The 14,087-nt window shown below is 35.1% G+C and overlaps 2 protein-coding genes across 2 annotated transcripts in view; both read right to left on the bottom strand.

The window, feature by feature from the left end:
- Nucleotides 1-132: 132 nt before the first annotated feature.
- On the bottom strand, nucleotides 133-2,810 carry LOC130644463 (uncharacterized). Its single transcript, XM_057450085.1, has 2 exons — nucleotides 1,239-2,810; nucleotides 133-1,151 (listed from the first exon to the last, which is right to left on the bottom strand). Exons 1-2 carry the CDS (start codon nucleotides 1,315-1,317, stop codon nucleotides 190-192), a joined length of 1,041 nt encoding a protein of 346 aa, XP_057306068.1. The 5' UTR covers nucleotides 1,318-2,810; the 3' UTR covers nucleotides 133-189.
- Nucleotides 2,811-7,809: 4,999 nt separating this feature from the next.
- Nucleotides 7,810-14,087, bottom strand: part of LOC130644459 (uncharacterized) — a 31,616-nt gene continuing 25,338 nt past the window's right edge. Inside the window, exons 18-24 of the mRNA XM_057450079.1 lie at nucleotides 13,801-14,016; nucleotides 11,173-13,449; nucleotides 10,384-10,706; nucleotides 9,748-10,075; nucleotides 9,393-9,589; nucleotides 8,702-8,912; nucleotides 7,810-8,378 (exon numbers count right to left, since the gene is read on the bottom strand). Of these exons, the coding sequence (XP_057306062.1) occupies nucleotides 7,906-8,378; nucleotides 8,702-8,912; nucleotides 9,393-9,589; nucleotides 9,748-10,075; nucleotides 10,384-10,706; nucleotides 11,173-13,449; nucleotides 13,801-14,016 (4,025 nt within the window). The 3' untranslated portion in view covers nucleotides 7,810-7,905. The remainder of the gene's footprint in view (nucleotides 8,379-8,701; nucleotides 8,913-9,392; nucleotides 9,590-9,747; nucleotides 10,076-10,383; nucleotides 10,707-11,172; nucleotides 13,450-13,800; nucleotides 14,017-14,087) is intronic.

The raw sequence follows: 14,087 nt of genomic DNA, 5'->3' as shown, positions 1-14,087 counted from the left end.
AGTTTAGCAAAGATCAACGGTTACGACATAAGATAGTACACGTGGCTCCAAATTTAGCAACTTGTACAGAACTATCATGCTGTAAAGTTTCAGTTTTGAATAGAATAAGTGAGAATGAATAACGCTATGACGTAACAAGCTCAACAGTTTTTTTTTAAAACGTTAACCGCTACATATTCACCATTTTAACTAAAAAAAGAGAAGTTTATAAAGACATAATTTAATGATGCAATATAAAATCAAACCCATAGACATGAAATTAATAATGCCCTTAACTGACCAGTCAGGGCCTCCGTCAGCAATCGCAACAACATTAACGATTTCTTTTATTTTTCTTTCTTTTTCAATCAAATTTATCATATGATTGACGTGCATCACGTTGGTGCTTTCAATAAGACGCGATGGATACAACTGCACCAGAAGTTTTCCAGAACGCGGCCAGTTTATTATTGAACGATTCAACTTGTCTTTCGATATTCTTACAAATCGTTTGAGTTGGTTGTCAATGTTTGATCCTTCGGATAAAGATCGCTTGCGTCGAAAAGTAATTTTCTTTGCAGGAGAAAGAGAACGACTCCGCTGTATTCGGTCCTTTAGTATTTGGTAGCCAGCAGGCACAAGCTTTGAGTTTGGATTTGGAAAATCGTGATCATTATAATTTGGTGCTTCGTTAACCAAATGAAAAGTGCGTATTTTCGTTCGTCTGCTGTTCGCTGGAATACCCACATCAACTTTATTTTTATTGTCTACGGACAGCATAAGTGTGTTTTCTTTGCAAAGATATCCCATTTCGTTAACTATGCGAACTTGACCGCAAGTGAAATGAAAGTCGTCGTGTGTTTTTTTTTCTTTTGTATTTCTTTTTGGAGGAACACGTGCGTCTATCAGACATTTGTAGTTTTTACTCGCTGTGTTTTTTTTTCGGGGTGGAAGCATTAATCTGTGAATGGTGTGGCGACTAACAGTTATACCCAAGGTTTTTTTGACGTGCATAACGATATCATTCAAAGAAAGCCCATTTGTGTACATAACACTGTCTCTCCGACGTAAGTGAGCTTCAGCAGAACCCTGTTCTATCAACGTCTTGACACAAGTAATTATTTCCGGATATTTCTCGTGTATGCTTGGTCTTCCTCGTCTTTTATTTTTATCTAAAAAAATAAGTAAATTGAATTTTAACTACATTAATAAATTTAAGAGTTTAAAAAAAGGGGAGAAAAAAATAAAAAAATATATACTTTGCAACAAATCAGTCTCGTCGTCGGAACTGGCTGTGTCATATATCCAATCGATATCACTGTCGTAATTTTTAGACATGCTATGAAAGTAGCTAGTTTTAAAAAAAACTGTTTAATTTAATTAAATTCGATATTTTAAAAAGGAAATACAAATGCTTGATATTAAATTTAAGTTTGGTTGAAACTATTAAAATAAATCGTATATTTTACTTCTTTTATTTCTGGTTTCGTATTGAAATAATTATGCGCAATTACGCCGGTACTTTTGAAGTTCGTTTTAAGTTCGTATAGCAATTTACTTCGTTTAAAGTTCGTATCATTTCTTTTCCTATGTCAAAAAAACTTCGTTTAATTCTTTTGTTTCTGATTTTGTATTGAAATAATTACGCGCTATTACGCCGGTACTTTTGAAGTTCGTTTCAAGATCGTATAGCAATTTACTTCGTTCAAAGTTCGTATCATTTTATTTTGTATGATAAAAAAACTTCGTTTAAGTTCGTATCATGTATTAAAAAAGTTCGTATAAACTTCGTTTATATTTTTTATTTTAAACGAAGCACTTCGTATGACATTCGTTTCACGAAACGAAGTACTTCGTAGCGTTCGTATAATTATACGAAAAAAACGTACGAACATTTTGAGACGATCCCTTACCAACTTCTCAAGAAAGATCCCACAGAAGTCATCAAACAAGAAGCGAGGAACATCTTAATGGAGTTGAAGAGAAAAGAATACATCGACGATAAGCAGTATTACCGACTGAAACCTTGTGACGGACCACCACCGCGATTTTACGGACTACCAAAAATTCATAAACAGGGAGATCCAATTCGACCAATAGCTTCCTGCACTGGAACACCGTTATACAACCTATCAAAATTTTTTGCTTTCATCCTCAGCAAATTCACAGCAAGTGACCACAGCAAAAACTAAAAAGAATTTTCGGAATACATCAGAGCAATAAAGATAGCAGACCACGAATGCATGGTATCATTTGATGTCACATCACTCTACACAAATGTTCCCATAAAAGACACCTTAAACATCATTAAAGACCTTATCAAAAACGATGCTGCATTCGGTGAAAAGACAAAGATTCCAGTACCGGATTTTCTGCGTTTGGTCGAACTTGTTCTAACCAAAACATGGTATCTGTTAATAAGAACTTCTACACTCAAACAGACGGAGTTGCCATGGGAGGCCCTGCATCATCAGTAGTCGCAGAAATATACATGCAAGCACAGGAGACAACAGCATTAGTCACATCAGACAGACGTTGAAAGGTTTGGAAAAGATTTGTTGACGACGTATTCGCCATAATCAAATGATCTCATCTAGAAGAGTTCCATGAACACATCAACGGCCTACATCGACAAATCAAATTCACTGTTGAGCTTGAACACGATGAAAGTATCACTTTCCTGGACACTTTGGTCAAACGCAAGAATGGTACCATTTCAGTTTCAGTGTATCGTAAACCAACACACACTGACCAGTACCTTAACTTTGAATCAAACCATCAGAAATCTTGCAAAGAAAGTGTCATATCTTCATTACTGAATCGTGCCAACATAGTAGTCAGTGACAAACAGGAGAGGAAAATGAAAATTCGACGTGTAAGAAATGCATTAATCGCAATGGATACAGTCATAAAGTCATCACGCAAGTACAAAATAAAATGAAGAGAAGATGCAACGGAGACAACAAGGAAACATCAGAGGAATTTATCGCATGAGCATTCCTACCTTTCGTACCAGGTACCAGCGAGATCATTCGTCCAGTTTTAAGGCAACACAAGATCAAATGCATTCTTACCTCTAAAGACACCCTAAGAAGCACTTTGTCTAAACCAAAAGACAAAATAAACCTGGAAGAACAAAGCAATGTTGTTTACGAAATCCTGTGTAAAGATTGTGATGCAGTGTATATAGGTGAAACAAAAAGAAAGTTTAAGCAACGAGTACAAGAACATATGCGCGCAGTGAGAAACGGAGATGTGAAGAAAAACAAAATTGCGGACCACAGCTGGAGCAGAATTCATCAGTTTATGGGATGAGAAGAAAATCATAGACAGAGAATCCAGAACAACTGCCAGGAAGATTAAAGAAACCATCAACAGTGTAGAACGTAACAAACACATAAACAGCATCTCGAATCAATTCCAAGAGATTTGATTACCAGCCCTACAGAAGAAGTAGTTACCTACATCCAGGTACGAAAATGTTAATTACCGTAATTAACTGTAATTATCAGCTTGTTTCTCATTGGTTAATTTTTATGAATTTCGATCCTCTGCAATTATATAAATACATGCGCAACATCATTTTACTTTGCCCGATGATGGGAGAAGGATCTCCCGAAACGTCGCCTACTAAACTATCATGTTCAAGAAATGATAATCTTTCCACAGTAATCATTTGTAAGTACATGTTGGACAAACAATATTTAATGTAATTTAAATTAGGGAAAGTTAAAGCGTGGCTAATAACGATAATTAACATTTCAATGCTAAGGATGGATCATAAAATTTCTTACTATAATAATAAATCATTATTATTAAAGATTTTATTTATTTTTTACTTATTTTGTTTTAGTTATTTTTGAACTTTATTTTTCCGAAAGACGATTATAAATATATAAAGCTTGAATTATAAAATCACAAAAAAGTTACTGAATGGAACATATATATTTGCCGCATTCTTTTAACAAATGACATAAATCATGCACATTAAAAAATTAATCTGAACAAAGTTTTTTAAAAGAATCCAATACTTTAACCTTACTTCACTACTTTATTTTTTTTTCTCAATAATGATTTTTTCACTCTCTCTAAAACATGATTGTAGAGATCAATATTTCTTTTGTGTTGTTTGTTTATATATTTGCAATCGCATTGAGCATATTGAAATGATTTGCTTCTGGTAATAGAGCAGTATATATGACAGGTATCATTTTTAGGTGTTATTGACATGTATTTAGCCCATGACTAAATTGATAAAAGCTGTTAAAAATAAGTAAAAAATGTAGCAATTTATTTTGAATGATATTCCTTCTTTCTTTTCTTTTTTATATTGGCTGCTTTCAAACAACAGGTGGCAACAAAAAATGTGATAAAAAAATTAAAAATAGAATTAATCAGACACATGAAACTTTGTCCTTCTATGATTGGTAAGATAAAAATGGATAATAAAGTTATAAAAACACGAGAAAGAATCTTCCGTACATCGTTGTTACAGACGATCTGTAACAATTCATTATTTTGCTTCTTTTATGCATTTTAACTATGCAGTTTTCGACGTACATAAAATAGATTTAAGTTAACAATAAGGGTTGTAAAGCATTCTTAAATCATTCTCTGACTTCATATTTGGCTTTTGTCGTAATTTCTATAATTTCAGAAAGCTATCGCAGACATAAAGAAAACAAAATTTGGACGTGCGGTTAATTGCACGCCTAAACAAATCTGCGCGTGTGTGGGGGCGTGCACGTGCGATCGTACGCCTTTCACGAAATGCCTGGTAATTGCAAAACAAAATATAAATTGTTAAAACAAAACACTTGTTTGTTGACACGAAATAAAAGTTTGCAGTGTTAAAAGCAGGCAAATGGCATTTCATGTCGGGAAATTTTGTAGGTTTGGAGAAAGCTTATGATAGACTGCCACATGCAGTTATCTATATGGTTAGAGTAGGTGTAAACAAGTGGCTAGTTAAGGGGTTTAAAACAAGTTCATTGACCCATAAAATAAAATCAACAAGCCCCAACAGCACCAAATATCAACCTAACTAACTCAAAAGATACAAATTCAAAAGATTAAATGAGCTAAAACATTACCAAACTTGCCACCCTTATTAGCTATATGCCAAACATATGTATGTTAAAAAATAGCAGTTTTATAAACAAGAATTTTATAGTTTTACCTGAAAATGTAGTAATATACTGCAAAAAGCTTTCTAGATTTTATTTTAAATGTTATAATGTTCCAGAAGACTATGTTTATAATTTACCTTAAATTTATCAATTTTAATTGTAATTTAAAAAAATAGAACTTCAAATGCTAAAAGTACAATAAGACACTTCACATTTGTTGTTGCAACATACAATGGCCTACATTGTCATATACACAATTCCCTTACATGACCTATATTGAACCTAGCTATATTGAATCATTGCTAAAAGGAATCAAATCCTGGTCCCCTGCACGTGTGAGAGTTATATAACCACTTAGCTACGGTGCCATTCTGATTTTCCATGGTAAGAAAATTGCGCTAGCTTAGGTCTCCTGCTGGCTATGCTATACAGTGCACCATTCTCACTGTGGATTTGCCTGGTTTTTCACAAAATATGCAAAGCTTATATATCTACCAGAAAAAGCAGGTGGTAGCTAAATATATACTAGATAGTCAAAAACGTGGTATTCACTACGCATTATATGCATTATATGGCACTTTGTAAACATTGGAAACTCATTTATAAACATAAATATAAGGTACCTAGCTAGCTGGCTAGCGACAGCAGATAAAATCATTGCTGTCCATCCATTTACGCTGTACTTAAAATAGCTATCTAGCTAGCTATAAGTTAAGTAGATTAGTTGATAAAAAAAAAGTACAGAACTAAAGCAACTAACAAAAAAATGACAATCTCATCCACGTTCTTTGTCCTTGGAGGTAAAATTAAGTTACATAATTGATAAAGCAAAAAAAACTGGATCAGTAAAAAAAAGCATGGTGAGTAGGCAAAATTGTTTTGGTGCATCTCATTAACCCAATAATGTAAATAGGAATTGATTATTCTGATTCGCAGGTGATCGAGAGAAAAAAAAATCAATCAGCGCGGAGCAAATTGTGTTACGTTTGTTGACAGGAAGTTCAAACCGGGGGGGACGCTCAGGTCGAATACAAAATCGAAATATTTTTAAGCCATTACGAAAGAATAGTATACCATAAAGAAAGAAACTTTCGCGATCAGAAATTTTCGTGAAATTAACTTTCAAAAATTTTAAGAAAGACGATGCGTTTTGTGAAATTTAACAGCATCAATACCATTGTTTCTTGTTCCCTATGACAACGTAATTAAAATTACTGTCTAATAAGTCACATGCAAATTAATGTTTTTAAATCGTAAGCATTTTTCGTATGTATTTTTCAAATCAATAGGATGAGTAAATATGCTTACTAGAGACATGACATGTAATTAAAAACTCACTCAATTAGTGTTTTCACTAAAACCAAGAAGGAAACTTTGTTCACATACCCGTCCCGTGCAACCTCGTCCCCAGGGCATCTTGTATCTTTTCTGACCCTGGGACGGCGGGTCAGAAAAGATACAAGATGCCCTGGGGACGAGGTTGCCGCCCCGTGTAGATTATGGATAAAAGTTCTAAGTGCTTCTTAAACTCAAAAATTCAAATTCATTTCGTTAGTGTCCATTAAAAATCTTCCAAGTACATGCCCGCACTGCCGATCTACAGAAAATCCCTTGTTTAGTATGTAATGTTAGGTAGGATGTAACAATTTCCCTGCTCTATTGATCGGTTACTTAAAAATATACGATGTGTTATACATGTTGTTACTGCAGATTAAGGAAGTCCCCCCCTTCATAAACTGTATAGTGAGTTTCTACAAAAGTAACAATACTTTGCATATAGGATGGGCTTAAGTCATTTCTAGTCCGCATGCCTTTTACGAATTAATTTATAGTTAAGGCAGTCAAATGCGTCAATCAAAATCCATCAAAACAGCTGCTACATGTTTTCCTGGATCTATGCCACCTATCCTGCAGCAAGTATAAAAAGACATGCTGCGAAATACAGTCTATAACAGCTCAATAACAGCAACATCTCACCGACATACGGTCAATTTCTTTAGAGACAGATGGGACTCTACTAATAGGCCTAAGGTTCTCCATTTTTGTCTTAGGTCCTTTTTTGTGACGTCCGCACATTTTAATAAACAAGAAAAACTATTTCGTGAACGCATTCATCGTAAAAATATAAGTAAGGTCTTTTGCATACAAATCAGCTTTGATAAATTTACCGAAATATCATTTTTAGGTGTAATTTTAATTTGATTGAATTTTTATTAATTTCTTCATCGTGTCTGTAAAGTAAATAAATAATCCGAATATTATGCTTGGGTGCTTAATTTTGCAGCAGGTTATTGTCGGCTAAAAATCATTGTTTTAATATTTAAAATGTTTCAAGAAAAAAGTTTCAAAGTCTAAAGGCTAAATGTGAAGTCAGATACCTTCTTAAGTCCATTTATGTGGTCCCACTGGAGCGCAGATCCAGTTTACAACGAATGAAACCTTATGGACAACCTACAAGACCATAACGATTGAAAATTTTAGTTCTTTTACTCTAAAAAAAGAGAATGCTCCCACTGTTGTTTTGTGGGTGAAGAAATTTAAAAATATTAGGTTTACCCAATGTGGTCCTTTTTTATCTATTGTAATGTGCGCACATTATACAGTATCTTTAGCTTTTGAGCAACCACATATCTCGTCTGACTATCGGAGACATAGCGCGCACTAGGACGAGGTTAGAGACTCAATAACTCTAAAAAAGAACTTTTTAGCTGAACATAGTTTTATAAGCAATAAATAATTAAAACAGTTAAATAATTAAAACATCCGAGACAATAAACCAGTTAAAACTAGAGACATTCTATGCAACGTAGGAACGAGTTAAAGGCTTAAACTTTATCACAACATACACAGCGATGGCTATTAAAGCAATTCCACCGACCACACCCAGTGAAATATACAGCGGTAGTAGAGAGTCTGAATCCTTAATGTTAGCTTTATTCGGCTCTTCACTTTTTACTATTTCATAATCAACATCGACCGACAAAGAACTTCCGTCACTCAGCTGCACACTAAGACTTCCATCTTTGACGCTTGATTTCAAAAGCTCCAGCTGTGTATTGAATACTTCTAATGCATTCGGTACCAGATTCTCATCCGGTGGTAGGAAGTCAAATTTGGCAATGATGGATCCGTTGACGCAAACCAGGTTTCGTATTCTCCAGTCTTCGATTTGCAGGAGTGACACGATGGCTGATTTAACCGATGCTTCCAATTCGCTCTTTGATACACGACCAACAATAACATCGAAATCATCCAGAAATCTGATTTCAACTAAATGATAAAAACATTAAAACATAATGGTGACAGTTTTTAAAATCACTGAAATCGTTTAGTGAAGTTTTAGTCGCCAATCCTTCTTTTGAATAGCGGGTAAGGTCAAGGTAAGTTGTTAACGAGCTTGGGAAATATAGGTTGTTATATAAACGAACTCAAAAGACGACTGTATATGACGATGCTTAACCTCGATTGGTAAATGAAATGATACCTTCAAAGTGTCAGATAAATAATTAATACAATTTCTTGAACATTCATTATCTAGGCAACCCAAATAGTCGTATAGTAATAATAGCAAAAAAATATAATAACTCCGATACCTAAGGCGATTTGAGACGGGTTCGTTTCTTTGATAGATGCGTTACCAAAAGTTATATTATCACTCTTTATATGGGTTGCTACGACACCAACAACTCCAAGTTGATAGCACTCACAAACAGCATGTGGGAGTGACTCCATTACTTTGACTTTGTTTCCGCTTACACAAGTATTATTTGCCCATGTATTGGTGAAGTCGTTCCACATTTGACACTGAAAACAAAGAAATCTTGTTTAGGAAATAAATTTGGAAGCAAATGGGAAGAATTCTGATGTCTTATACAATACTAAAGCAGTGTGCGGCCAGACGACCTGATACAATGATAGTAGTGATCAAAGCCTCTCGACCTGAGCCTCAGAATTTTCCTATTATTTTGATTAGAATAAACCCCAGTTTCCTTATAGCCTTAATTTTGCCAGGACAAGACTTTTTGAACAGCTATTAGTAATCTATTATGTTCTCGAACAAGGCAATTACTTTTCTTACCGTTTTCATTTTAGGAACAGGAGAAGAAAGAAATTCAAACCTTTGTTTCAAACCTATGCTTGAAACCATATTCGTTATTCAACTAAGCGTATAAATCAATTTTTTCGTCATCACATGATCTTATGACCATGGTACTCATCGTGTTTTGCTTTAGATTTTTATACAAAATACCGCATTCGTAAATAAATATACATTTCGATTCTTACCTTGTACTTATAACTCAAGTCAGTGCCATTTCTCAAGGGAATTTCCAAAATAACAGGTTTAGATAGAATACCAACAGATAATACAGAATGAATCTCAGGATCATATAGTTGCACAGACACAATGTCTGAAATGTAAGTATCTTCCAAGTCACTTGAAAACAAATCATCTTTGTATTGGGCAGATCCAATGCAGGTGCCTTAATACAAAATAATTAAAGACAATGTTCAGTAAACATCCAATGTGGTGAGAATTCATGTGTAGTACCAAAAAAAGTTTTTGACTGGAAAATCATTAATATTAAGATACACAGGATATGCTAGAATTTGTAGCGGTTTTTTGTGCTACAAAACTCACCGGAACAATTTTCTGCTCCACATGTCCACAATTCGAACATTGATTGCATTTCGTCACCAAAGAGAACTTTGATGGGTTTGTTACCATCACTTCCGTCACTCAAAGCTATAGAGACATTGTCAGCGTCAGCGAAATTATTCTTGACTGTTTGCAGAGAAACAAGCGAAGATTCGGCTACGACTGCAGGCTGTTCGAAAGCTATGTTTTTACACATTGCAGAGAGAAGACTTGTGGTAAGATCTGTCAACGTTTTTTTCGTTGACATTGTGACGTTGTCCGTTTTCGTTGGTGTGATGACGTTATCAAATGTTTGGAGAATTGTTTTTACCTGAAAGTATCAAATAAAAGAACTATGAATTAGCGACACTTACGTACACGTACTAATGAAGTCTTCCTAAAACTTTCGCGTTTTTATGGAAAATTCAGGCTTATGGTTCGGCTTTGATTTTAAAACAAAAAATGTGAAAAAAATATCAATATGGACAGTAGCCTTTTTAAATCAAAGTCAAATTAGTTTTAACGTTCCAAAATTTTCTCTACAAGAGAGAGTCTAAAGAAAGTCACGTTGCTTAGTATAAAAAGCGTTTACTTAAGCTTCAACTAGGGAGAATAGCACAAGGAATGAAAATTATTGACCTCTTCTGGTGTCTTTCCATCATCTAAAGAGCCACCTTCATCAATAGATCTTCTTTTTCTTTTAGAGACCTCGCCAATTTGATCTTTTACGATGCTAGTCACCTTTGATACAACCTGTAACTTTGTTGAGTCGTCGAACTCTTCGCCACCTTTCGTCATTTCGCTGATCGATTGAAGCAGGATGTCTTGCGTCTCTGTATCTTTTACTTCGTCCACCATTGCAAGCACACTTTTGGTGACATTTTCTTTAAACTCCTGCAACGCGTCCGATAATATAGCTGCCTCCTCGAGTTCGCTATCTGTCATGTTTCCGTTTAAAACGACTGAAACGTTAAGTTATGGAAAGTTTTTATAATACTAAAATTGTTTAGCACAAATCAGCGATTGTCATAAATTCTTATAACTTATTGTAAGGATAAAAAATAATAATTATTTAAGTGAAGAAACAAAATGGTCTAGAGTTTAAATTATGAAACGAAACTTATGCTGATCTTAATGTATGCATGTCAAATTACCGTCAATATTTGCATATAATTGCTGCCTAAATCCAGTTCTTAACAAGCGAGTGGAGAGATTTGAGTTATTCTTAATAGCTGGGACACTTTCCTAACAAAAGAATAAATTTATATTTATTTTATTAACCAGACAGATCAGCATTTATAACAACATGTTGTTATATAACAATGAAACGAATAGGTTTTGGCGCTTGGACACAAAAAGAACCGTAAAAGTCTATATCAGGCCTCTGCTGTAATAAACGTGAATTGATTTTATGGTAAATCGGATTACCTGGTGTGGTCTCTTCAAATGTTGTAATTGTTGACGAAATTGAACTCAATGCCAAAGACAGGTCATCAGACTCAATAGCTTCATCCACTGACGATTTTATATTGATAATTGTTGACGAATCCATTGTTGGAGGTGAAACAGTTACTGTTAACGACGCCTCTGACATCGCTCCATGAACGTCAGAAACTTCTACAAACAAATTTAACGAGCCATTTGTTTTCTGGTCTCCACTAGGTAGCTTGATGCTAACCTCGTTTTCAAAACTTGGTGCGCCTAAATAGTGTTTGTGTCCTTCGCCAGCATAAAAGCCATATTTATATGTCAATGGTAAATCATCATCGTCATCTTCCCAACCTTCCACCGAGTTCAGTGTGAAGTCGGTCGTTAACGCAGTACCATTTAGAACGTCAGATTCGAAAGAACCAATCGCAGGAGGGGAATTTGTGTCCAAAACAAGCTCTCCGCGTCCCAAACCATCACTATTTTCGGCATATATTATGAATTTATATGCCAATCCCCCATCTAAGACACCTTTATTTAAGACAATTCCAAATGGAAACATACCCCTTCTTGTTCTGTACATTTCAATAGGGGTCAGAAGAACTCCAGGTTCTGTTAGGTTAACAAAAGCATATTCCTCTGTATTTACACACTCTACCCATATCTTCGTATCTCCACTGTTACTAAATACTTTCGAACGAATTTTAATGGCCTTCTCGGTGTTCTCTTTAGCACTCCGTCGTGGAAAAATTTTCACTTTAGGGGGGTTGCCTGGAGCAATTGTTATATTCACTGCTTTAGATGATGTTTTAAGTCCTTTGTTATAATTTAAATTAAATAAATAAGTTCCGTTAACGTCCAGTAGATCGCTGTTAATCATCACCTTTCTTGCTGATGGTAATTCGAGGCGTACGTATTGGTCCGTGTTGTTGATGTTCGGAATAAAACAAGGATGGCTATGAGAGTCATAACATGACCACTCAAACCATTCCTCAGTTGTTCCTCTATCAGGATCGTACGAGAGTGATCCATCCAAGACAAAGTTACTTAGCTTGCTTACAATTCTATTACCACCTTTGATTTTTGCAACTAATGGACTACTGATAACATCTAGCTGTATAGTAACGCTTGTGGAAATCATAGGATCGGCTTTCAATGATACTAGTAATGTAAGGGTATATGTCTCTCCACCTTCTAGTGTGCCAGGGTATATGTAAAGATTAGCACTGTGCTTCGACTGATCGTCTAACTGAATTGAGAAATCGTTGATATCCCAATCGAAATTTAATCCACCAACAGCGTCCACACAAGACGGAGTTCTTGCTCGGCTTTGAATTTTATTTAAACGTTTCGTTTTTATACGTTGCCTTCTTCCACCGAGTACACTGACTTTAGGTAGGATAGTGTTAATTTTCGTTGTAACTAGACTTGCCTTCACACTTTCTACATCTAGGAAATTTGTAACACTCAAAGTAAAGTTATATGCAACGTAAACAGCTTGCGTGCTTATGGCGAGTTCATTTTTGTTAAAAACGAGAGTATTTGTGGAAGGCGACAGAGATGATAATCTGTTTTTTATGCTCGCTAACTCATTTGTTATATTGCTTGACAAAAGTCCTACGTTCACATCTTGTGCAAATTCAACATCCCAAGTGTATACTAATGGTCTACCTCCTGAACCACGTGACTTCCTGCCAGTTATTCTCAATCTATTGCAGGCGCCAATTGTGTTGGGACCGGAAATATCTGCCATTGGAACAATGGGTGTGTTTGAACCTGCTAAGGAGATATCAGTGGCTGGCATGAAATCAGCTACCTGTTGAAATCGAGCCTTAAACGAATCTTTTAACAAGCTTACTGTTTTTCCTGGCTTGATGGTTGCTCCTCGACCTACAATTACGCGTAACTCTCGCGTTCCCTTAAAGAAACAGCGAAACTTTGAACCCAAAGCTGCAACAGTGGCTTTAGTGAATAGATCTTTACACTGTTTCTTGGCGCTCCATGCAGGTTGTAGAAATGTTAAGGAGATTCTTCTGTAGTCTGGTGACATTTTAGCTGATAACATGTGCGGTGGAGGAGCATATACAACGAGTGGTACTTTAGAAAGTCGCTTGAATTCTGAATAACGGATATCTTTGTTGGTAAATATAACAGAGAGCTCTGACATCATCGACTTGCTGCTTGTTTTTATAGGGCAGATGACTTGTGTGCTATCAACATAAAAACCAGTTACTTGAACCAACTTATTTTCTTGACGGTAAATGCATCGTAATTCACCTATGACGAAAAACAGATTATAAAAGTCACAAGAAAGGTCACTTTATAAGCGTGATTATAAAACACAATTCTCTGTTTTTTAGAAAGATCTTTCTTTGTTGAAGCATGTGTTTTGTGAGAAAGAAAAAAAGAAACTATTAAGCACAGTCGCCGATATGTATTATAAAAGTTTTTAAATTTTAAGGTTCTAAACTGATTTTTAACTTAATACAACGTCCAATACAACCTTTTGGGTTTTCTAGGTCTAGAAAAAACAATCCAGTGAGAATTTTAATTTTATTAATGAAATCATTGGCTTTGAAAGGAAAAGTCACAGTGAACTCTGAAAAAACTTAAAAAAAACTTACTTACCTGTATTGATAAATCCACTTCCACTAATGGTAACGTTGACATTCTCATTAATAGCAACACGAGGTGGTGTAATACTCGTTATGGTCACATCATCTGAAGCATAGACGCGAAAGTTTTCGATGATGTATCTGTTGTCGTAAATGTAACACTCCAAATTGTAGGTACCCGGAGACATTTGGAGAGTTTGAATCATAAATTGGGTTTTCATTCTGCTACCTGAATAAATAATTATAACACTCCTGTATTTAACTCTTTCATTTCTCTTAATCTGTCCAATCTCCCTTATA

The sequence above is a fragment of the Hydractinia symbiolongicarpus genome, chromosome 5, assembly GCF_029227915.1.
Source record: "Hydractinia symbiolongicarpus strain clone_291-10 chromosome 5, HSymV2.1, whole genome shotgun sequence".
NCBI classification, from domain to species: domain Eukaryota; kingdom Metazoa; phylum Cnidaria; class Hydrozoa; order Anthoathecata; family Hydractiniidae; genus Hydractinia; species Hydractinia symbiolongicarpus.
This window is presented reverse-complemented; position numbering and strand designations above follow the sequence as displayed.

Coding starts and splice junctions, on each gene's coding strand:
- LOC130644463 (XM_057450085.1), bottom strand. CDS start 1,317: ATGTCTAAAAATTACGACAGTGATATCGATTGGATATATGACACAGCC. Junction 1,152..1,238: donor CGAGACTGATTTGTTGCAAA/GTATATATTTTT, acceptor TTATTTTTTTAG/ATAAAAATAAAAGACGAGGA.